This window comes from Ursus americanus, chromosome 2 (genome assembly GCF_024610735.1).
Source record: "Ursus americanus isolate L20-20 chromosome 2, mUrsAme1.1.p, whole genome shotgun sequence".
NCBI classification, from domain to species: Eukaryota; Metazoa; Chordata; class Mammalia; order Carnivora; family Ursidae; genus Ursus; species Ursus americanus.
The window spans coordinates 39,210,056-39,233,902 of record NC_142128.1 but is presented as its reverse complement, the minus strand read 5'-3'; the positions used below and the strand labels follow the sequence as shown (position 1 = coordinate 39,233,902).

Below are 23,847 nucleotides of genomic sequence, written 5' to 3'. Positions count from 1 at the left end.
GAGGAAGCGGGAGGAGGGCGGGCAGACAGCCCCTCCTGGAGCCGGTGGAGGCCGAACAACCGGCGCGGGAGGAAGGGCGGGCGGACGCCTGGTTGCCTGGCCGCCGCCGGAGGCATGACCGGTCGCAGCCGCGTGCTCTACCGTCGGGGCAGGTGTGCTGCGCGCGGGCCCGTGCGCGGCCTCCGTATCTCCCTGCAGTTTACCGATAACGAGGAAGGGGAAGAAATCTTGGAAGTCCGGCGGATGCCCCCTGAGCCCAGGACAGGCTGAGCACCGCCCGGGCCCCCGGGGCTTGTACCGAGGAGGACACACGGCTCCTGGGGCATTGCTGCAGGAGCTGCTTGGCCGAGTGCCCTCACCAGGAGGGAATCACACACACCCAAACTGAGGGACATCTGCTAAACTGCTAGGCGGCTCTGCTCGGCCACAACGTGCAGGGACTGCCCTCTGGGACGGGACTGAAGGCACAGGACCGCCGAAGCTCCTGGTGGTTCTGTCCTCGCTGAGACAACTGGCAAAGCTTGGGCATGGAGTGGGCTGGGTGGTGGGATTGCCTGGTTCAGTGCCCAAGGCTGAGCATTGTCTGGACGTCACCGCAGGAAAGGTCGGTGTTCTCAGGAGACACAGGGCGTATGCGGGCGCGTGGGCTGTGACATGTGCGGCTGCCTCATCATAGGGACTGGGACCCAGCGACAGAGGGGAGCAGACGTGGCCAAATGTTGACGTGGTCAGTCTAGGCCCAACCTGTTTGGCCTGCAGTGTGTCTGTCTTGCCACTTCTGTTTTTTAGGTGTGAAACTTTTCAAAAGAAAAAGATTTACAAAGTTTTTCAGAGGCTCTGAGGCTGAGAAAGTAACAGAGCCCCTCCCCCCACATAACTCAAAATCAGAACTAAAACTAAAATAAGAGAAGTCGGACAGGGTTTTGAATTTTCCCCATGATGACTGCGCAATGCTCTTTCGGAAATTCTAAAAACAACATTCTTTCAAAAAAGGGTGTTTCTCATTCGTGTCATCTGGCTTTGTCCTTTCAGGTGACGGACCAGAGCAGTATAATGGCCCCGGGGTTGTGGCCCGGCCCACTGACCGTGAGGAGCAGGAAGGGCTGGGCTGGGTGTGGGGCTGCTGACTGAGTGCACTGGATGGTGGGGTTCCCGTGACAACGTCCAGCATGCAGACCTGCCGTGCACAGTGGCAGAGAAGCAAGGGCAGTCCGTGGGTCCTGCTGGAGGTTGGAGGCATCTCTATGGCCCAGCAGGCCAGGCTGGTCCCGAAGGCCAGCGCTGTCAGACAGCTGATGAGCCTGATTGTACTTGTGCTGGACCAGTGGCCCTTCTGGAAGATGAGCGGGCAGGGCGGGGAAGGGAGAAAGCAGCCCCAGCTTCTTGCCAGGCCCTGGTCCCCATAGCATGAGAAGGGCGCCTCTGGGTCATGTTGTCCTTACCCAGAAACACAACAGGCTCAGGTCACAGATGGGGTTTCAGGGATTACAGGTGGTTCATGCTTCGGAATGGAGGGGGGGCTTTGTCACTGACCCCATGGGGATGGCCAGTCGCATGAGATATTGTGTTCAGACTGTCCTGCTTCAAACCCTGCATGGCTTGCCTTGTCCTGCTGGACAGAGCCCAGACCAAATTCTCAGTGACCAGAGCCCATCCTGAAGCTGTCTCAGCCCTGACTCCAAGCCCTTCCCCAGGCCGCTCTGCCCTCGTGGGAGCTTCCCACGTATGGATGTGGCAGCCCACGGCCATTCTGTCTTTGCCCTAGTCCTGTGGTGTTAGGGTGTGTGGACTTGTAGGGGAATGCTGCTATGAATGGTGGGCCATCCTGGGCCTCCAGGTGTTATAAGCACCCAGAAGGGTGAGGGGTCCAGAAATAATACCCCATGTGGTCTTTTATGCTGGGGACCCTGCTGTCCCTGAAGAAACAGTAGTCAGATTACCAGTCTTCCCTAAAGCAGCACATCATCCCTCCCTCCTCATGGGGTGTGGGGGTGGGTGGGGGACTGAGCAAGACTCCAGAAAAAGCCCCAGGTGCCCAGGAAAGAAGAGCCTGAGAAGGAGCTGCTGGCCCTAAATGTGCACGTGCCCTGGGCAAGTGCAAGGGGAAGCAGGAGTCGGATTCAGGGAGCGTCCGTTGGCCACCCGGGGGGATTTCAGTTCTAGAACGCCTCCTCCAACCTTGATTCACGGGGGAGGCGGCCACGCTGTCTTTGGGCAGAAGGCCCTGAATTGCTGGGTTCACAGCTCTGCAGAGATGGGAATACCCTAAAAGACCGAGGGAGTGATTTAGAGCACTCCCCCCACGGGGCAGCTGCAGGGCTGAAATCAGGCCCCCTCGTGGCCCGGCTGGCACAGTCTGGTTTCTCACTTGTAAAGTGGGGAGAGGGGCTCCTGGGTGGCCCGGTTGGTTCAGCTCAGGTCGTGATCTCAGGGTCAGGAGATACAGTGTCCCCCACCACGGGGTGATCTGCCCTGAGTCGGCTTGAGATTCTCTCTCTCCCTCTGCCCTTCCTCAAGCTCTCACACATGCATTCTCTCTCACTCTCGCTCTCTTGCTCTCGCAGATAAATACATAAATAAATCTTTAAAAAACAAAGTGGGGGGAGTTCTAAGAACCGAACCTGTTCCCGAACTCTGATTCCTTGCCTCTCCCACGTGTGGGTCCCCCCGCCCAACACCCTCTTCTCCTGTCTTCACGGACTCCTTCCTGATTGCATGAGCTTGTGTTTGGTTCTTCCCTGGGAATCCCCGATACCGTAGGGGTTCATTTTCATCCCACTGAAACTTAACGCCCCTTCTCTCAGTGCCCGTTCTTTTACGGGCCTCGCTTCAGAACTGTGCAAATACACGTCGTCAGACCGACCACATCTAGTGTTGGCAACAATGCGGAGAAGCCCGAGCGCTCACACTGGCGGGTGGTGGGAATGGAAAGGGAGGCCGCCGCTCTGGAAACCGGTTTGGCCGTCCCTTTGCGAGTTCAGACATGAGTTCACCACGCGACCCAGAAATTCGAGTCTCCAGCACCCACTCAAGGGGAACAGCACCGTGTCTGCACCGGGACTCACGAGAATGCTTGAAGCAGCTTTATTCACGGAAGCCAGAGACTGGAAGCGGATGAACGGAGCACAGTGCGGGGTCCATCACGGCAGGGTGCCACCACGTCCGGAGGGCAGGGGAGTGTCCCCGGGGTCGGGGAGCACGCCGCTCGGTGACAGACGCAGACGTGAGACCCCACAGCGTGTGATTCCGTTAGGTGAAATGTCCAACGTCCAGAATGGGCCAATCCACTCAGAGCGTCGGTCAGGGGTCGCCTGAGCTGGGGGGACAGGAGCGACTGCTAACAGGCATGATGGGGGGGCATGGAAACACCCTAAAACTGGGCTGTGCTGTTGGTTGCACAGCTCGGCGAATTCACGAACCAGCTGTACTAGACACGCATCATGGGTGAACGTTGTGACACTGCTCTGGTAACTCCGCTGCCGACCACGGCTCGTGTCTTTTTCCAAACAGCGTGCTTCCTTCGTGGGCTCTGGCAGCCCTGCCGGCCACTGGCCACGCAGCACCTTGACGAAACCCCCAGGGCACCCGGTGAAGGGCACTGGAGCTTGGGGGCAGGACATGGATTCCTGACCCTTTTCATGAGGGATATGGGGACAAGGACCACCCGGACGGACACTTTCTAAGCCACTTCGAGAGAGAGGGCCATGGCAGCTCAAAAGCACCCAGCCAGGTTCCATGAAAACGGGCTTCTCCACTGGCCAATGCAGCCCAGATGAGACGCCCCACTGGGGTCCCGTGCTCCCCAGGTTGGAATGATGTCACAGCCCATAGGTCCTCCCACGGCCCCACTCCACCTGTCGTCCTGCTCCCTCTCACGTGGCCCTGTCCCCTCCCCAGTCCAGGAAGGGGCCCTCGACAGGGTGTGCTGGGGTCAGGGCGGCTCCTGGCGGACCCAGAGCGTGAGGCCTCAGGGACAGAGCTCCAAGCAGCTGCAGTTCACACTCTGCATAAATCCGCCTCCCCACTGGGCATCGTTCAGCGTCAGGATGGCACCCCCCAGGACCTCCCTCCCAGTGGCTAGTTTTGCCACTTCCCCGGGGACCAGTGCCCGGTCCCTTATGGCCAGGCCTGCCATGCTCCCCACGAAGGCCTCAGAGCTGTCAAACCCACCCCCCATGCTGTCCTGCTCCTGGCCCAGGACGAGGGACCCTCCCACAGGGATCTTGTAGCCCTCTCTGAAGCGAGAGCTGGTGGCCACGAGCCCGCGGTCCATGTGCAGCCAGTACCTGCCCAGGGTGGACATCCAGATGACACGCACGTGGTGCCACCGGCCGTCTAGCAGCGGCTGCAGGGGCAGCTCCCTGGAGGCTGGGTCTCCAATCACCAAGTAGGTGGAGCCGGGGGCCAGGGAGTCCCTGCCGCGCAGCACAAGCCTGTTGTCGTTCTCCTCCGTGGCGTAGGACAGCAGGGTGCCCAGGCGGCCCGAGGCCGTGCGGACCCAGCTGCAGACCGACAGGGCTTGCAGGCCCCACGGGAAGCCGGAGCTGAGGAAGGCGACGTTCTGGGTAGAGGCATTCGGGAAGACCAGCACGGGGCCCACATCACAGGCTGGAGACAGAGGGGAGAGTCAGCCCCAGCACCAGGGGCCGGCACAGGCATGGGCTGCAGACCCCGAGGCTGAACTGCATCCGCGCTGTGAGGTTGGCCATGCAGGGTCCCATGGGACCCTGCTGCACCATGAGCCCGTCCTACAGGCGGGAAGACTGGGAGCCAGAGCGGTCTTACCGCCGTGAGCCTCCCGGGGCTGCCGTCACGGAGCCCCCCCCCCCCACGCAGAGGCTCAAAACAACACCAGCTGCGTATCTCCCAGGGTCCTGCAGGACAAGAGCCAGACCCGGGTCCCCAACTAAAATCACGGTGTAGGCAGGGCGGGTTCCTTCCGAGGCCCCCGGGAGACTCCTTTCCTGCCCTGTCAGCTTCCGGAGACGCCCCCGCTCCATGGAGCACGGCCCCTCCTGCATCTTCAAAGTGCGTCCCTCTAACCTCCATCCCTGTGGTCACAGCTCCCGCTCTGACCTTCCTGCCTCCCCCATGAGGACCCTGGTGTTTATTCCAGACCCCTCCTGTCTCACAACCCGTAATCACAGCCGGAAAGGCCCCTTGCCCATGGGATGCCGCACCCACAGGGCCCAGGGGTCGGCATGTCAATGTCTTTGGGGCCATCCCCCTTCAGGTCTGCCTGACAGAGGTCCACGGGGCGGGGTGAGGTCCATGGTCCTAATCGGCAGGCTGGGGACCTACATCTCTAACTCGCCAGCCCACTGGACCCGAGGATGGAGGGCTCCCAGCCACTGTTCCCCTCAGGGACCCCTGTCATAATCTAGGGCAGGGGGTGTCCAGGTGGCTCAGGCAGTTAAGGGTCTGACTCTTGATTTTGACTCAGGTCATGATCTCAGGGTTGAGGGATAGAGCCCTGAGTCGGGCTCCGAGCTCAGTATGGAGTTGGTTTGAAATTCTCTCTCCTTCTGCCCCTGCCCCCTTCTTTCTCTCTAAAATGATGATAATAATAATAATAACGTACAGCAGGTGCTGCTGGAGGTGACTGCCCCCCCCGCAAGACATCTAGGGATAACTGCAGACAGTTTTGTTGTCAGAACTCTGGGGGCCCCCAAATCCTTCCCGGGAGCCCTGGTAGTTCCTCCAAGGTCAGCCGGTCAGCCCTGTCTTGTTGGTGAGGCCACCAGAGCTACCTGGAGGGAGGGAAACCTTGCTTCAGATTCGTGGGTCCCCAGGGCTGCTAAGCCAGACAGAGAAGCCACCCGGTCAAAAACACAAGTTAGAGACGGACTGGCCTTCAGCGCGCAGGGGCCGGGGCTGCTGCTAAACCCATAGCACCTGGGACACCCCCCCTCCCCGCCCCGCCGGCCCCAAATGTCAGTAGGGCTGCTGCCGAGAAACCCTATCCTGGGAGATCTGGAATAGTGAGGCAGAACGGGCTTCTCAGAGGGGCCTCCAGGCTTGGCACAAACCGCACTGGGGGCGGGGGCAGCTGAGGCTGGGGGCCCAGCATAGGAGGCTCGTGCCAGTGAGGCTTGAGGACATCGCCCTATCCTGCCAGCCCTAGTGAAGGTGGCCACCAGTGGGAGTGGGGGTCCCCCCCAGGCAGCGCCCGATGTCGGTGCACATCCGCTCCAGGGCACCGCGGACCCGCAGACAGGCCGTCACCTGCACGGCCCCCCTTTCTTCTGGGGGTACATGGGGTGTGAAGCCAGTGTCCACTCCTCAGAGCTCCAGGGAGAAGGCTGCTCAGAGGACACCAGAGGCCTAAGGAGGCGCAAGAGGGGAGAGGGGAGGCCAACGGGATAAGGGCAGCCATGGTACTTACTCTCTTCTGCTTTCTCGGGGGGGGGGGCCAAGCCCACTGGCCGCCTGGGCCAGGGGGCGCCCGCGTGCCCTGGAGACGGCCGGCAGGGTCCTGAGGTGCGTCCCCAGTCTCGGGCGGAGCTCTGAGCTCCTGCCTTCCCCTCTGCAGCATTGGGGAGCTGGGGCTTGGCAGCCCGGGCGGGGTCAGGGGCCGGGCTGGGGTCAGGCCTGGGGCTACGGTGCCAGGGCTGGGCCCCTGCAGCCGGCCCTCGAGAGCAGCCAGCCGGGCGCCCTGGCCCTGCACGAGGTGCGTGAGGCGAGCCAGCGTGTCCTGCAGGGCCCTCAGGTCCAGGGCCAGGCTGGAGAGCGCGGCCCTGTGCTCCTGCTGCCCCTTCCCCTCCTGGCTGCACTGCTTGTCCCTCTCACTCAGGGCGGCTCCCAAGGCCAGCACCCTGGACTCCACCTTCCGGCTTCTGCGACGCGTCTTCTGCATCCAGGTCTTGAGGTGGCTCAGGTCGCCCTGCACGGTGGCCTGTGAGTGGTTCATGGCCAGGGCCACCGCCTGTGTCTCTCGGGCCAGGCTCTGGAACCAAGCATCGATGCTATAGGACAGGTTGTAGCTACTGGCCAGGTCTCGCAGGTGTGTTGAGGTCACCTCTTGGAACCTCCAGAACTATAGAGAGACACACAGCAGTCACAGGGGCTGAGGTCGGGGCGGGGGGTGGGTGGGTGCAGGACAAGCCTTCCTGCTCTCACTTCGGGGTGCCTGTCACGCCCTGGCCGCCATCCACACTGCCTGATCCCCAGGCAGCTGTGTGAGGGCCGATGACCACAGCCAGCCCCAGGGCGGCCTCGCTCAGAGACGTGCATGACCAACCCACGGTCCCTGGGCTGCACTCTGTGGGGTGAGGGCTTCAGGCCCCATCTCCCCCACGCCCCCCCACACCCCCCACGCCCCCCACACCTCACCCCTGTGACGCTCAGGGTCCTGCCTGAGTGGACGTAGGGCAGGGTGGGCTTCATGAGTGGTTTGTGGGGATCAAAGCGGGCAGTGCCTGCAGGGAGCTCCCGCCCCTGTGCCCAGGACGTCCCAGCACCCCTCCAGCGGCCCTCCTTGCTCCAACGCCCAGCCCGGCTCCCACTCTGTCCTCACTGTCAGTTGACTTCCTAACAGAGCCCAGCAGACCTTCTCTGCGGGTTGCCAACTGTAGGGGACAGTAGAGTCACTGATGGAAAGAACCCCACGCTCCCTGTTTGTGTCCCCAGAGCAGCACACGTACGGCTCTATGTCTGCTGTCGAATTTGACACGCAGCTGCCCCAAGTGGTGGGTACGTTTATCCGCTCTTCCAGTCTGCGGAGCCTCTCGAAACATGGTTTTCTTTGCCCTGCGGGGCTGGCTCGCTGTGACGAAGCCCCATGCAGATACACAGGCACGAGAATAAGGAGGACAGACAGGGCCTTCCTCCGCGGGCAGCCCATCCTGGGGACGCGGAGAGGAGCCCCCGACCGCAGGAGAGGGCCGTTGGCTTTGCGTGGCTTCCTCCCCCATGCCCCTTCCAACTTGCCGGGGAGGCTTTCCTTCTCCGCCCCTGGTTGGGTGTCAGGTGCCCCCTCCACCTTAATGAAGAGCATTTGCCCTCCAGCCGGTGAGTGCTGGAGGGCTGGAGTTTCCCAAGGACACAAACTTTAAACAGAGGCAAACAGTTTCTCTGGAAAATAATTCTGGGTGCTAACGGTGGCCAGGCTGGCTCAGAGGCAGACAGAGGTGATGGCTTTAGCAGGGGCACATGGACTCAGCCTCCAGCAAACAGAAGTTGAAGCAGGATGGGGCCGGGCCAGGCCCAGGGCGCCCCTGGAGCCAGGTCTGCTGTGGGGCCCAGCGTGCCGGCTGTGCACAGAGAGGCCTGTGAGGTCCACGTCTCTCCCTCGGATAAGGCAAAGGAAATGGGGCTGGGGGCCATCTTAATTTATTTTGGTGTATAGGTTGTATGGTGGGCTGAATGGTGGCCCCCGAAATGGTAGGTCCAAGTCCTAACCCGGTGAATTCCCCTGTGCATGTGAACGTGAGTTTATCTGGAAAAAAGGCCTTGCAGACGTCATTAAGGATCTCGAGAGGACACCACACTGAATCAGGATGTCCTTACAGGAGACAGAAGAGACACAGGGGAGAAGGCCGTGGGAAGACAGTGGCAGAGACAGGGGTGATGTGGTCACCGGGAGAGCCAGGAGCTGGATGAGGCAGGAGGGTCCTTCCCTGGATCCTTGGGAACACGCTGACCTTGGACCTGCATTGGTTACAGGTCATTGGTTGTGGCGAGGGAACACTGACTCCCTCCCTCCCCTTGGGGGCTCTCTCTGCAGGGCCCCTGCTCTGCCCTTGACCCGTCACTCTCCCAGGCCACACTGGATCCACACATCTGCTGCTGTCTCCCTCCCCCTGCGCTCTCCTCGGGCCCTGGGCTCCTTCACCTTTGTCCTTCTGCTGCCATTGAAGTGGCACCCGGGGGAGAGGAGCCAGGCACGGCATGGCGGTTTAACTGACCGAGGTTTTATCCTGCCTGCTCCCTGCATGGTCCCTGCAGCTGGCCCTGGGATGAGGTCCCCACCTGCCCCATGTACTTAGGCCGCTGCCTGTGCTTGAGTCCCATAGCTGGGCTGCCGCGACCAGTGACCGCCACGGGGGAGCTTAAAACAACGGAAGTTTATTCTCTTGCAGTCCTGGAGCCCTGTGTCCTAGGGCCCCCACTCCTTCCTCCCCAAGGTTCTGGGGGAGGACCCTCCTGCCTTGTCCAGGTCCTGGCTCTCCCTGTGCCCACATCACCCCGGTCTCTGCCTCTGTCTTCCCACGGCCTTCTCCCCCCGCCCCCCGCCCCCGTGTCTCTGCTCTTCTGTCTCTTATAAGTTACACTGGCCGCTGGATTTGGACCCACTTGGATAACCCACGATGATCTTGCGATCTGTAACTTAATTACATCTGCCAAGACCCTTTCTCTGAAGAAGCTCGCACTCCCGTATGTGGGCTGAGGACTTGGACCTTCCCCACTTTTTGGGAAGCACCATTCAGCTGACTATAGAGAGGTTTCAGAGGCCAGGGTGTCCAGGACAGTGGGAGGCTGGGGCACGGCACAGGCTTGAGTGAAGGGACTGGCTGGACAGCGGCTGGGTCCCCAGGGCCCCCTTGCCCTCCTGCAGCTGAGAACACTCTGTTCACCAGCCCCGCGGCAGGATGTGGTCAGCTGGCTCTCCGAGCCCCCGTCCCCGCGCCGTGTGGGCGGCCGAAGCTCTGCCATGTGACCGGCCTCAGCTGAGATCCACCACGGATACAAAGGGCACTGGGTACAAAACTCAGTGCAGAAAAGGAATGTAAAATATCTCACTAGTCATCATACTTTACGGGACTACATGTAGAAACGGTAACATTCTGGATTGATGGGGTTAAACAAAATATATTATTGGGGCGCCTGGCTGGCTCTGTCAGTGGAGCACGCAACTCTCGATCTTGGGATCAGGACTTCAAGTGCCATGTTGGGTGTGGAGCCCCCCCCTTTCTCTCTCTCTTTCTATGTATATAATTAAAATTAACTTTTTTTCCACTTTTTACTACTGCCACTAGAAAATTTAACATCACATATGGGGCTCACATCCTATTTTTTAAAAAGATTTTATTTATTTATTTGACAGAGAGAGAGACAGCCAGCGAGAGAGGGAACACAAGCAGGGGGAGTGCGAGAGGAAGAAGCAGGCTCATAGCGGAGGAGCCTGATGTGGGGCTCGATCCCAGAACACCGGGATCACGCCCTGAGCCGAAGGCAGACGCTTAACGACTGAGCCACCCAGGCGCCCCTCACATCCTATTTTGATTGGACAGCATTGCCCTGGAGAGAGATGGGTGTGCAGGTGGGTGCAGGTGTGCACTGAGACAGGTGACTCCCCTCATCTCCATCACCAGCTCTTTTTTAGAAAAGAATTTTACTGGAAATTATACATATGACAAAATTCACTTATTTTAAAGGTAACACTAAGAGCAAGTTATTGAAATAAATGTCCACGGGGGCACCTGGCTGGCTCAGTCGGTACAGTGTGTGACTCTTTATCTCGGAGTCATGAGTTCAAGCCCTGCACTGGGCGTGGAGCCTACTTTAAATAAATAAACTAAAAAAAAAAAGAAAGAGATCAAATAAAGGTCTACATATTGAATTGCGGGACACTGAGGGTTCTGCCAGCTTCCAGAAAGCAGCAGCCACAGCCAGGCACCTGCCCCCAGGTAGGAGGAGGGTGGGAGCTTCTTTAGCCCTGGGGAAAAATAAGAGCCTCCCTTCTCCCCATCTGTCAAAACAAGTTCCCCTCATCCACATACAGAGCTTTTCGCCCTTTACCGTCTCAGGCTTCGTATGAAGGCTAAGCTAAGGATCTCTAGACACGGGAGCCTCTGACAGAAATCTGCCCGAAGAGAAAAATGCAGAGAGCCAAGGAAAAGCTCTAAAGCATCTTAATTACTACCCCAGAAAGACAAGAAAAGCTTTGTGTCCACAAGGCGAAAACATGGATGAGAAAAGGAATAATCAAAAAGGAGGAAGTTGCTCTTGCAGCATGAAAATGAGGATTATCCAAATAAATAAATAATTATATCAGGAAAGTTAAAAGGCAAGGTTTAAGCAATTGCCCAGAAAGTAGGGCAAAAAAGACAAAGAGATGAAAAAGACAGAGAGAGAAGACATGGCCTTCATGGTCAATCCAATGAAAAGCAAGTGTGGAGTGAGACTAAAGAAAACGGGGAGAGAGGCTGGGACGGTGTCACAGTCAAGGGCCTTCACGCGCCAGAGGGCCAGGTATCTCGCCAAGCGTCAGAACCCTATGGATGAGAAGAAGATTCTGGGACTGTCCACGGGGGGAAAAACCTGCTCAATGGGAAAGACAGACTCTCCTCAGAGAACTGAACACGGGCTGCCAAAAACAGAGGAGCAAACCCTCGCCTCTCTGCGTGAAAATTATTTTCACTTAAAATTGTCTATCTAGCTCAAATGTGAACCTGCCTGGGGCAAAGAACAAAGACATTTTTCAGACACATGAAGGCTTAAGACATTTACCTTCCGTGCTTCAGGACGCACCTAGTACCGTGACAGGCTTGGGGGAAAAACGGGGGTCAAGGTCGCATGAAGTTGCCTGGGAAGTGGAGAGAGAGGCTCTATTCCAGGAGCGCACTGGGAGGAATTCCCGGAGTCCCAGGGAGGCATCCCCCTGGACCCTCCGCGTCCTGCCCCAGCCCCGCATCCTCCCCATCAGTTCCGCTGCGCAGGAGCGCCCCGGGCCAGCCCTCCTGGCCTACACCCGGGCTGCACCTGCCTGCCCTGCCGCGCGCCTGAGCTCCCTGCCATCCCCCGAGCCCGCGGCTGCCCTCTACCGCCCGCTCTCCGGCCTGCGCCCAGGGCGGAAATTCCAAAACCGGACTCCTCAGCCGGCCGAATTTTTTAAAGATTTTATTTATTTATTTGACAGAGAGCGAGAAAGAGCGCGCGCAGGCGCGAGCGGGGGGACGGGCAGAGGGAGCCAAGGAAAGAACAGGGAATGTGCAGGGACTCCCGGCCAGCGCCGAGCCCCACGCGGAGCCCTGCCCCACGACCCTGAGACCTCCCCAGCCTCAACGACTGAGCCACGCAGGCGCCCGCCGCCCGATTTTTCTTATCACTCTTTGCCATCGGACATATCGCGCCTGTACTTCATCTGTGCCCTTGATCTGGGAGCGGGACCTCGATCGGCTGCACGCTCTGTCCCGGAGCAGTGCTTGCTGTACGCAGCAGGCATTTAATTAGTGCACGTGAGGGAGTGCAGGCTTCCCGGATTCCCCCCAAGGGCAGTCGAGGCTGAACCGGCGCCTCCCTGAGGTCTTCCCAGATCGCCCCCGACGCTGCCCACCGCACATACACCAGCATGAAGGAAGTGGCCACCGAGGAACTGGATGTCTGCCAAGTGACACGGCCACCTGCTGCGGGCGAGCCTCGCGTGGAAAGGAGCGGCCCCGCCCACCAGGGCCCCGCCCACCCAGGACCACGCCCTCACTCGGCGCAGGCGCAGATGTGGCCGCCCGCCCACCCCTCTTCCGGGTCCCCGGCTTCGCGGCAGATTCGTCGGGACCTGCCTGTGGGGACCGGGCCTACAGACTCGAAAAATTCAGCGACAGCTCTGTCAGCGCGTGGGGAGCTCGTGCTCCGCGGTCTCACGCTCTAGGCCGCGAGCCGCGTGCGGAGCTGGGTCTCGGCGGCCGTGGCGAATCGGCGGAGCGGCCGCAGCAGCGGGGCAAGCCGTGAGCGCACCGGGGAGACTCCGGGACCGAGCGGGTGCGCGCCTCCCCGAGCTCCCCCATCGGGCCCTAAGACCGTGCGCGCCCCCAGACACGCGCCTGTCCCGCAGACCCCCTCTGGTCCCCCAAGGTCCCCGCCCGCCCCAAGCGGCCCCTTCCCGCCGCGCCACATGTGGACTCACACGTTAGCCGGCCCGCGCACCGCACATCAGAGCCCGCGTAGACCCGGCTGGGTAGGGAGCGGCTCGTGGGGACCCTGCTTGCACCCCTGATGCAGCCTTATCTGGTGGCTGGGCGCACTGGTGATAGCTGCCTCCCTAATGGTACTCAATCCTGCCGGGGCACCTGACCCGAGTACCACCACACGTGATTTTGGTCCCTGGACAAGTTGGATGCCTTGTTAGAGTTAGAAGGGACAGGATGCCTGTAGTCCGGGTCTCCCAGCCTCAGCACCGCTGACGCCTGAGTTTGGATAAGCCTCTGCTGCAGGTGCTGTCCTGCACATACGGGATGTTTGCCAGCAACCCTGGCCTCTGCAACCCACTCACTAGATGCCAATAGCACCCCCACTTGTGACGCTGGGGCACACTGCCCTACTGCAGAGGGTACCGAGTTGTGAACGGACTCTTGGTAGAAGCGGGGGCTGATGCTGGGGGGGGGGTACTGGAGGGGAGGATGCTGCTGGGCGACAGCAGGGGTGAGGGCAGATGGGGTCCCTAGAAGCTTAACCAGAGGGGTCGGGGTGGGGTTCTGAGAGTATGAGAAACATACTTCCTGTTTGCACGGATGCCAAGGGCTCCGTGGACTTCTCACGTGCTCCTCCCGTGGACTCCAGGATGGATCCAGGGCAGTCTGCAGTCCTGCCCACCGTCTGGGAAGCACTTCGCACCCTGTCCTCCTCTGAGGACGGCGACTGCATCCTTTCCACCCTGGGGTCCCTGAAGCGGTATCTCGGTGGAGCGGAGAGCCCTGCCCCTCCCGGGGAGCAGGAGGAGTTTGCCAGGAGGCACTTCTCCGACGTTCTCAGATGTCTAGTGGGCAGGCTGAGCCCAGGCTGGCTGGAGCTTCTGCCCGACGGCCAGCTGGAGGACCTGTGGGCCAGCTTCTTCCTGGAGGGCCCTGCTGACCAAGCCTTCCTGGTGCTGATGGAGTCCATCGAGGGTGCTGCCAGGTGAGTGGGGCTGATTATGGGGTCACTTGTAATGTCCGAGGTGTGAGGGTGGCCTGAAGGATTGTGAACCAGCAGTTCTCCAGCTTCTGTGAGAATGTGGTGTCCTGAAAGCTGAGAGAATAAAACATGCACCGGCAGAGCACCTGAAAATTTAAGGCGTTTGTGTTAATCTTCTTTGCAGTGAAGAGGCCCTTGCCCTAGGCCCTGTCCAGCTGGGGAAGGGAGGGCAGGAGCGTTCTCATCCCGGTGCCTTAGGCAGTGGGCTGCCTCCAAACTGGGGTGACATCGGGAGGCAGTGGGCATTGCTGTCCTCGTAGGGCCCTTTGCTTCACTCCGCGGCTCTCAGCTCCCAGTGAGGCCCCCCGGGCCCCGCTTACACTTATGGGGACACCTCACTCAAGGTGGTTCCCGGACTCTGTCAGAGCACGAGGCAGTCATTTCGGGAGGCCGCCGTGCTGTGGCGCAGCCGGTTTTGGCAGTGGCTGCCGTGAACCGCACAGGGAGTGTGGAGAGTGCGGTGTCCAGCGACTCCAGGCCGGAGAGGCTGCCCTGGGCTCTGGGCACTCCCGCCCCGCCGCTGACCGGCTGTTGGGCAGTGGGATTTAGATCCTCGTTTCCAAGCGCCGGTGAAGCTGTGGGTTACTTGCTCCGTGACGGCCGGGGACGCCCGGCGCGGGCTCGCGGCTCTGGCCCTCACAGCTGCTCTCCTTCAGCCCGAGCTTCCGCCTGACGAAGACGGCGCAGCTGCTGGCCCGGTTCCTGCGTGCGGGCAGGATGGCCGCCGTGATGGAGGGCCAGTGTCGGCAGCGGGCGGGGCCGGCCTTCCCCCCGCTCCAGGACGCGCTCCTCAGCAAGGCGGTGGGCTTGCCCGACCACCTCGGCAACCGTCTGCGGCGGGAGAACCTGGAGCCGTTCCTCCCCCAGAATTACTTCCCTCTGCTCGGCGAGGAGATCGTGCGGGTGCTGCAGGCGCTGGTGGACTCTCTCCGAGGTGCGGGCCCCTCCACGCTGTCCCTCCAGTCATCTGCTCTGGCCACCAGCCCGTCCCTCCCCGGCTTCTCATGGCTCTGGGCACTCGGGAGTCTCGGGGTGATGCCGCGGGCAGGTCAGATGCTGTCTCCCGCGTGGGGTGGTAGCTGCCTGTGCGCTGAGCTTCCCCCGCTCCTTGGCTACTGACCTTGACCCCTTCAGCTCCTGGTTGCGCCCGCCGGTGAGGCTGTGCAGATGGGGCTGCTCACTGCTGGCCCTTCACTGAGCGTCTGGAAGGGTCACGTCGCCCAGTCTCCGTCTCTCTCGTCGGGGCCCTGGTGTCTGCACCACGCTCCGCTCTCCCGTCACGGGGCACACAGGGTGTCGCCGAGGCTGTGGAGTGGGTGCCCTTCACGCGTGTGCTCCCGTTGTCCCTGTGCCCGCTCCGCGAGGGAGGCTCCACCGCCGCAGATGGCGAGGGAGTCAGGGTGAGGCGACGTGCACCCGCGTCTGCCCGGCCCACGGTTCTGCGGGGCTCGGCCAGGCCGGCCCTCCTCCTGCTCTGTGCTGGGAGAAGCCGCCAGCGTATTCTGAACGTGTCCAGAGTGCATCTCGACCACGTCGGCTCCTGCTGAGGGGCTGCATCCAGTTTGTCTCTGTAGGGTCTCAGACGCCCCTCGTTAGGTGGCAGATGTTGTGTTTCCATCTGTGCACGTCTTGACTGTCTCATGCTGGGCACCGCTATCCTGGCGCTCCTGGTGAACCTGGTGGGCCCCTCCTCCCCTTGTCCCCATGCCGTTTCCTCCCTGCGGGCGGCTCATGTGCCCGCCCGCGTGCCTCACATGGCCGACTGCCTTGGCCAGACCCTCGGTGCCTCTTCCACCCCGTCGCACCACACGGGTCCATACTCTGTGGGGTCATCGTGGGCAATGAAGCATGTGGGAGCATGAAAGGCTTTTTGAAATTATTATGGGTGTTTCCAGCTAGAGACAGTCCTACTGAGACTGCAGTTGGAATTAGATGGAGAGACATGGTGTTTTTACAACACAGAGATGCCTGTCCAGAAATGAGGTCTGTTCCCGCCTAGTCAGGTCAAGTTGTCTCGTGGCCTTACCGTTGCCCTGCTTTAACATCCCGCTTTCCTTCTCGTCCCAGGTGGCTGGGACTGCTCCGTCTCCTTCCTGTCTCAGGTGCTCGGGAAAGCCTGTGTCCATGGGAGACAAAGTGAGTGTTTCCCATCCCGGGAGGAGCCACAGCACTTTCTGGACGTCTCCCCATTCTTTCTGTGGGCTGTCCTGAGCGGGGCGGTCCCCTCACATGGGCCTGGCCCCTGGAGGGGCTTGGCTGGGCGGCCAGTGCAGCTGTGGGCTGTAGACCCCGAGCTCAGGGCCTCCGTGTGCTTCCCCTCAGAGGAGATCTTGGGCGTGCTGGTGCCGCGTCTGACGGCACTCACCCGGGCCAACTGCCTCTGGCAGCGGGTCTGTTGGCGCCTGGTGGAGTGTGTGCCCGACCGGGCCATGGAGGCTCTGCTAACTGGACTGGTGGAGGCCGCCTTGGGGTAAGGAGCCAGGAGGGCAGGACGTGGGGGTTCCAGGGACGCCAGGTCTCCCGTTCCGCAAACGTAGTCCGAGTTCACGCAGAGAGGCTGTGTCGCCTTCCTCACCCCTGACTAGATGCGGCCAGAGCCGGGAGGGGATGTCCTCTTGTGTGGACGTGCTGGGCTGTCCCTGGGAGGAGGGAGCATCCTGACTAAGAACTCCCTGTGGTTAGCACAGAGCTGGGGAGGGGTCCAGCCTGGATCTGGTGAGGTCTGGGGTTCACACGTTTCCCTCTCTCCCCAAATGCGCCCCCAGGCCCGAAGTCCTCTCTCGGCTGTTGGGGAACCTGGTGATGAAGAGTAAGAAAGCTCAGTTTGTGATGACCCGAAAAATTCTATTCCTACAGTATCGTTACTCGGTGAGACTATGGTAAGGGTGTGGGCCGAGGGCCACCCCAGGGCCCAGAAGTGACCGTAGCAGGTGGAGCTGAGCTAAGTTGCTCAGGAAACACTGCTGACCCTCAGCCCAGACCCACTTCTGCTGTGGGATCCCTGGGCAGATGGTCCTCGGCCCATCACGTGGGCAGCTGGTGTCTGCCTGGTAGACAGTGACGGGATGCCTGGCTTCTGTCACAGACGCCCATGCTACAGAGCCTGCTGGGGTACCTGGCCATGGACAGCCAACGGCGCCCGCTCCTCATACAGGTAAGCGCGGTCTGGCCCTCCATCCTTGGTGTTCTGGGACCACCTTCTGCTGGGAAGGGAAGGGAGAACGCCCCTGCCTGGAACAGAGAGTGCTGGCTAGAGCCTCTGTCGGGCTGGCAGTAGGCGACAGGTAATGGCGAGGACAGTGGCCCCGTGCTGGGGAGGTAGGTGGGGCTGTCTGACTGGGCCGTACCGCCCGCCAGGTGCTGAAGGAGCTCCTGGAGACGTGGGGCAGCAGCAGTGCCATCCGTCATGCGTCTCTGCCCCAGCAGTGCTACGTCAGCAAGGCCGTCCTCATCTGCCTGGCGCACCTGGGGGAGGTGGAGCTCCGGGACAGCCGGGAGGGTGAGTGGGCAGTGCGGGCCCCCTGTCCCACCCTGTGCCTGTCCCCGCACGCCCCCAACGCTCAGCATGTGGGTGTGGGCGCTTGCAGACCTGCTGGCTAGCCTCATGGCGGGAGTGAAGAGCCGTCTGGACAGCAGCCTGCCTGCTGTGCGCCGCCTGGGCATGACTGTGGCCGAAGTAGCCAGCGCCCGGATCCACCCCGAGGGGCCTCCCCTGAGGTTCCAGGTGAACAAGGACTACACCCTCGGTGTTTCCTCACCCCGATGTCACCTCGCCTTCCTGGGTCCGGGCCCACGGACCTGCGTGCTGGGGTGGAATGGGCTCTGGTGGCCTCGCTGAGGGCCGCGGCCCCGAGGAGACAGGGGGAGGCCCTCAGCGGGTGCCTGGACAGATGCCCCCAGGCGGATTCCCTGGGGCGTCTGGAAGTGTTCTCTCTGGATGGGACTCAGGCGTGGTGGACAGGTGTCCCCTCCCCTCACCTGCCGAGCCCCCAGGCTGTCCTCAGGGGACTCCAGCCCTTCCAGAGGGAGGGCTCCCTGGCCTTGCACACCCAGCGCTGCCCGCTGCTGTGCAGAGACTTGCAGAGCTGTGGGCTGTGCTGGAGGCTCCAGGGGCCACGGGCCTGCCCCTTTGGCGCTCCCCCCGGCTGACTCCAGCCTGTGTGCACTGCAGTATGAAGAGGACGAGCTGAGCCGCGAGTTGCTGGCCCTGGCGGCGCCCCCGCCTGCGGCTGACAGCCCGTCGGAGGCGAGGTGAGGGTCTCCGTGCCCTGTGGTGCCCGAGCTCTGGGCATGGTTGGCGGGCAGGGCCTGTTCCTGCACACGCACTACTCCCTTACCGCGTCATCCTGGACTCCAGTTGCTGAGACACAAGCGAAGGAGCGCGGGGTGGGGGCAGGGAAAGCACTTCCCGGGAAGGTGGCTTCCGGGGGCCTCCCCAAAGGGTTCCTTCTTTGTTCTCCAAAGCCTGGCTGTCGCTCCAGTGGCTGCAGAGACCACTGACAGAGGGAGCGCGGACCGTGGCATCCCCCAGGCCCGGCCGGAGGGCACGGGCTCTGACCTGGACAGGTAGGGGCTGGTCTCAGGTGGGAACTGCAGTGGTGGGGGGGCAGCTCCACGCTAGCATCCGAGCCCTGTACACGTGAGCGTGGGAGCACATGGCCTGCGCCATCGAGAGGTCGTGGGTCAGCCTTGCAGCACTGCTCTCCGTGAGTGCCCTAATAGTAAAGTCTGCTGTTTCTGAGGCTTTGGGGACTTGGGGTGAATGCTGGTGGCTCAGGAGCACGGCCTGCCTGTTGTCTGCTCCCGGGTGACGGGCCGGCCCCACGGGTCTCTGCTGCTTCCTCAGTGACGATGAGCTTGTCCCCTATGACATGTCGGGGGACCGAGAGCTGAAGAGTGGGAAGACACCTGCCTACGTCCGGGACTGTGTAGAAGGTGGGCCTTTTCCCCGGCGGGAGCCCCACCAGTGTGTGCCCTGGGGGTGGCTGAGCCGCGGGAACTGCCCATGTCCCGGGACTCACCTGCCTCTGCCTAGTGCCCAGACCCTGGCCACCAGCTCTGCTTCACACGAGGTCAGGGCTGAGGACCAGCACAGGCCCGTCTGTTCTGTGCAGCTCTGACCTCGTCCGAGGACTGGGAGCGCTGGGAGGCGGCCCTGCGAGCCCTCGAGGGGCTGATCATCAGGAGCCCGGCTGCCGCTCGTGAGGTGAGCGTGGCAGGTGACGTGGAGGGAGGGGTAGGTGTCTGCCCAGGAGGCCTGCATGTGGTTGGGATGGGGAGGTGGAGGGCTGCAGGGGCCTCCTGGGCAGGTGGGGAGCTGAGGCACGTGGACCCCTGTGTGCAGGTGAGCGTGGAGCTGGCCAAGGTGCTGCTGCACCTGGAGGAGAAGACAAGCGTGGTGGGGTTTGAGGGGCTGCGCCAGCGAGCTCTGGTGGCTGTTGTGGTCACAGACCCAGTCCCGGTGAGTCCCGGGGCGGTGTGGTGCAGAGGTCCTGCCGCCCAGGCAGCGTTGCACTGGGGCTCTAGGCCTGGGTGGTGGCCCGCAGCAGCCTCTCGTGTGCCTGGCTTAGGTAGCGGAGTATCTGACCTCGCAATTCTACGCCCTCAACTTCAGCCTCCGGCAGCGCATGGACATCCTGGATGTAAGTGCCCGGGCCCTCTGTCCGCTTGTCAGGCCCAGGCTGCCCTCATAGGGGGAGGGGGGCGCATACTTGTCAAGAGCGACGTGGCCAGGACCAGAGGCCTCACCAGGTCCCTTGTCGCTGGACCCGAGAGGCTGGGACTGGCACCCGTCTGCGGTTTTCTTGCCAGCGTGTGGGATTCAGTGGAGACTGCGTTCTTTATCTTAGACAAAAGTTTTATTGAGATACGACTCCTACGCAGTACGATTCCTCATCCTCAGGTGAGCAAAATGCGGTCTGTCCGTACGATGGACGTTACTGGGCTGTACAAACAAGGACGTTCTAACACCCGCCACAGCGTGGATGGGCCTGCTCAGTGGGGAAAGCCGGTCCTGCCTCCGTGAGGTCCCTGGGGTCAGAATCAGGCAGGAAGTAGATGGTGGGGAGCCGTGTTTCACGGGGCCTGCGCTCCAGTTTGGGACGACGGAGGAGTTCTGGAGATGATGGTGGTGACGGCCAGGGGACGCGAGCTCGCTGCGCCTGAGCTGTGTCCTCACCAGGGTCACGGCACGGAACGGGGTGGCATCTTGGTGCTTGCCATTCAGTGGCATTTGGTGCGGTGACAGTGTCGCGTCACCCTCAGAGGAAAGGCCCTTAGCACGCACTGCCCGGGCCCGGCGCCTGCCAGCACCAGGCTGCCGTCTGTGGCCTAGACTCCGGCGCACCTGCACACGTCCCGGGGCCCATCCATGTGCAGTCTGGGTCAGAACTCATTCCCTTTTCCCAGGTGTCTGGGTGCCAGATTGGATGAGGTTCTGGAATAGAAGAGGCTCCAGGTGCAGAAGCAAGGCCGCTGGCCTGTTGCCAGGAAGCATGTCCAACTTTCCCTCCTGCCCCCCACACAAGTGCAGTGATCCTGGGGTACTGGGACCCGACGTGCTGTGTGGTCCCCAGAATGTCCTCCGGCACAGCCTATGCGGGCCGATGGCGCTGATGGGGTGGAGGGCTCAAGGACACTCAGTTTACCTTGAATTTTAGAAAATGCCATCCTTCCCTTGAGCAGTGACAACTGCCCTGAGGTTTCCCCTCCTCTAGGTCCTGACTCTGGCCGCCCAGGAGCTGTCTCGGCCTGGGCGCCTCCCCAAGACTCCCCAGTGCGGCTCCCCGAGTCCCGCCTCCCAGCCCAGCAGCACTCAGGCTCCCGCCTGGCGGGCAGTCGTGGAGGAGCGGATCAGAAGCAAGACCCGGCGGTTCACTCAGGTCAGCCAGGACCTGGGTCAGGTCCTCGTGGGTGGGACCTGGGTGGGTGCTGAGTGGTCCGTGGCCTCTAGGCACTGCCTGCACGGAGTGGGTGGCCAAGTCGGGACCAGGATGGCGTCAGTGCTGGTGTTCTGTGAAGGGAGTTTTTGGTACAAACTGAGTGAGGGACATGTGCTGTAGGGCATCAGGGTGAAGGGGTTTTAAAACGGGACCACAGACTTATGCGTGGAAACAGCCCGAGGAATCCTACGTCAGCAAGACGTGACCCGGCACGTGCTGGGTCACTGGGGTCTGCTTGGGCTGGGGCTGTCACGGGGGGCGGGAGCTGCTTATCCCCCACGGCACAAGTCCTGCACGGGGGAGGGGGCGTGGCGCCTTGAGCACCATATGTTTGCAGGGCTCTGCCAGGCGGGGACCGGACGCTAGCCCCAATGAATTCAACTTGGTGGCTGGCTACTTCTTCTTCCCCCTCATTCGGCACTTTGACAGGTGAGCGGGAGGCCTGCACACCTCGCGGATGGGAGGCTTCCCGGTGTGGGGTCTTCGGTACTAGCAGCAGGGTCACGACCGGGTTGTGGTTGTCTGTAGCTTAAATTAAATGGCGATGTGAGGGTGTCAGGTGCCGCAGTCTCACAGACGGTGGGTTCTGGTGGGAAGGGCTGGAGCCGCGCTGTCATGCCTCGACGCTCCACCCACTCGGCATCTGTCCAGCGCCTTCCCCTCGTGACTCTGGGTGCCACTTGGGGACAGGTGGTGAGGAGGAGTGTCCCTCAGTGCCCAGGGGCTCAGGGAGCCAGCTCCCAGTGCCCAGCCTGCACGTTCACTGGATTCTGTGTTTTAGGCCTCTGGTGACCTTCGACCTTTTGGGAGAGGACCAACTGGTTCTTGGGAGATTGGTTCACACCTTAGGGGCCCTGATGTACCTGGCTGTGAACACTACGGTGAGCGGGAGGTGGCAGCTGGTGGCCGTTCTTGCAGAGGGCCTCACCTTGGACCAAGCAGATGCTCTAAGATGGGGACCCCTCTGGGTGCCAGGACCCCTGCCCACTGGTCTCTGTGGTTTCAGGTGGCTGTGGCCATGGGCAAGGCCCTCTTGGAGTTTGTGTGGACCCTTCGCTTCCATGGTGATGCGTGAGTGGCCATGGGGCTGAGGGCAGTGGTCCCACGTGGACACACAGATGGGGTTCCAAGTGCTGCTGTGATGTGGACAACAGGAGGTGGGGGGTGCAGCTCCTAGCTTGGCTCAGTACTTTCTAAGCAGGAAGGGGCAGGGTGGGGCCGAGTGTGCTTTGGTTGCCGGTGGGTCTGCTGTACCCCGAGAAGTGGTGTCCCTCTGGCCTGGGGCTCCATCAGGACTCAGCTTTCTGGCCTCCCTTGGCAGCTATGTGCGCCGGGGCCTGCTGTCCGCGGTCTCCTCCATCCTGCTCAGCGTTCCGGCTGAGCGACTGCTGGCTGACCTGCCTGATGAGCTGCTGGAAGCCCGGCCCTGGCTGGCAGGTGAGCATCAGGCCTCCACAGCCATCATGGCATGGGGTGTTGGGGACCTGGCTGTTTTCGGGTCACTTTGGGGGCGGTTCTGCAGGGGGACCCAAGAGAAGGTGCCCTGACGTGGGAGATGAAGTCCGTATTTGTTCTGGAAAATTCTAAATCTTCAGTAAGATTCCAAGAGCCATACAGTGAGCACCGTGTAACTTCACCAGATTCGCGATTAGCATTTTGACAAACCTTGCCCCCCAACAAGTTTCTTTTTGAAAAGTCTGGTGGAGCCAACATGACCTCCCATCTGTAGGCACTTGAGTTGCCCAGAGCCAGCGCACACACTTCCACCCTCAGGGCTCATGGCTGGGACTCTATGGTCTGATCTGCTGCCACTCTTGGAGGCCCAGGGGTCTGATGATGGCCTTTGTCTTCCCTTTCTGCCGACCCAGGGTCCAGGCAGGGCCCCTTTTGTCATGCTGGTCGTTTGGAGAGCACCTGTCGGTGTGGCTGTCTCTGATCACGCGTGTGTCAGGATGGCTCTTGGCAGGGCCGGGTCCTCCTCAGGGCCTCGTCCTGCAGGCATCCTGTGTCCCGGGACGGGTCCCAGGGTCTCGGGCACAGGTGCCTTCCCCATGCAGACAATGCTATCTGCTCCATCCCACTGCCTCCCTGCCACCAGTGCCCGAGGGGGAGCGGGGCGTTGCCCCCGTGCAGGGACGGGGTGAAGCCCTTTGCTCAAGTCTGGGGTGCTGCTGTCTCGGGCGGGGGTCCAGCTGGGCCCCGTGGGGGCTTGTGCAGGAGGACTTCCCTGAGAGGAAACTGCAGAGGGCTGGCCTGTGCAGCTGGGTGACGCTGCCCACGTCCCACTTTCTCTTGGTCTGGCAGACGTGGCAGAGCAGGACCCTGACGAGGACTGCAGGGTGTTGGCAGTGAAGGCGCTGCTGCTTCTGGAGAAGCTCAAAGGCACACTCCTCCCGCTGTCTTCTTCTTAGTGCCTGCCCCGCTGTGGCTAGCCCAGCTGGCCCGAGTGCTCCCCCAGTGGTCCACGCGAGGGCCTCTGGACAGGGCCACCGGAACATGGGCCACGGCTCCCAAGGAGGGAGGGAGCCGCTGGGGCCCCTGCGGGCTGATTCTTAGCCTGTCCCCAAGCCCCTTCCTCATTTGAATGCAGAAGACTTTAAAAAACAACAAAAAGAAAGAATAAAAAGGAGCTGCAGGTGCTCCAGCCCACGCCTTGTGGTTGTCACTGCTCCGGCAGGGTCTGCAGTGCCTCGATGGGCCCTCCGAAGGGGCACAGGTGTTGCCAGCTGGCAGAAGGAGCTGGGGGTGGGAGAGTCCAAGGTCCCCCTCCCTGCACTGACACTCCCTGAGGCCGGCCCCTCACAAGGGGAGCTGGGGACCAAGCTGCGTGAAGCTGCCTTGTGGAGGGAACCCGCCCCGCACTGGCCACTGTGTCACCTGGGCAAGGCCACCCCCATGTCCATTCCAGTGGACACCAGGTCCTGTGGTCAGGAACAGTGTGTCCTGCTGGAAACTGTCAGTCGTGCTCTCAGAAGACTCGCCTGTGTGCTGGGACAAGGCACGGTGAATACACTAA

At 61.5% G+C, this 23,847-nt stretch overlaps 2 protein-coding genes across 9 annotated transcripts; one reads left to right on the top strand and one right to left on the bottom strand.

Moving 5' to 3' along the window:
* Positions 1 to 3,133: 3,133 nt before the first annotated feature.
* Positions 3,134 to 8,409, bottom strand: PTX4 (pentraxin 4). Its single transcript, XM_087853850.1, has 3 exons — positions 7,697 to 8,409; positions 6,382 to 7,036; positions 3,134 to 4,608 (listed from the first exon to the last, which is right to left on the bottom strand). The coding sequence occupies exons 1-3, from the start codon at positions 7,994 to 7,996 to the stop codon at positions 3,968 to 3,970; spliced, it is 1,596 nt and encodes a 531-aa protein (XP_087709976.1). The 5' UTR covers positions 7,997 to 8,409; the 3' UTR covers positions 3,134 to 3,967.
* Positions 8,410 to 11,847: 3,438 nt separating this feature from the next.
* On the top strand, positions 11,848 to 23,480 carry TELO2 (telomere maintenance 2). 8 transcript variants are annotated; one of them, XM_045784690.2, is made up of 20 exons: positions 13,381 to 13,833; positions 14,547 to 14,824; positions 15,958 to 16,026; positions 16,213 to 16,360; positions 16,656 to 16,758; positions 16,976 to 17,044; positions 17,248 to 17,389; positions 17,478 to 17,614; positions 18,062 to 18,141; positions 18,355 to 18,456; positions 18,737 to 18,825; positions 19,005 to 19,096; positions 19,235 to 19,351; positions 19,461 to 19,532; positions 20,607 to 20,771; positions 21,169 to 21,260; positions 21,613 to 21,712; positions 21,838 to 21,902; positions 22,153 to 22,268; positions 23,136 to 23,480. In XM_045784690.2, the coding sequence occupies exons 1-20, from the start codon at positions 13,421 to 13,423 to the stop codon at positions 23,240 to 23,242; spliced, it is 2,556 nt and encodes an 851-aa protein (XP_045640646.2). In that variant the 5' UTR covers positions 13,381 to 13,420; the 3' UTR covers positions 23,243 to 23,480. The 8 variants fall into 8 exon arrangements, with proteins under 8 accessions (XP_087709916.1, XP_087709910.1, XP_087709913.1 ...); XM_087853790.1 differs by lacking the exon at positions 23,136 to 23,480 and adding an exon at positions 11,848 to 12,739 and having other exon boundaries at positions 13,498 to 13,833; positions 21,613 to 21,902; positions 22,153 to 23,003; XM_087853784.1 differs by lacking the exon at positions 23,136 to 23,480 and adding an exon at positions 11,849 to 12,699 and having other exon boundaries at positions 13,498 to 13,833; positions 21,613 to 21,902; positions 22,153 to 23,003.
* The last annotated feature ends 367 nt before the right edge of the window (positions 23,481 to 23,847 follow it).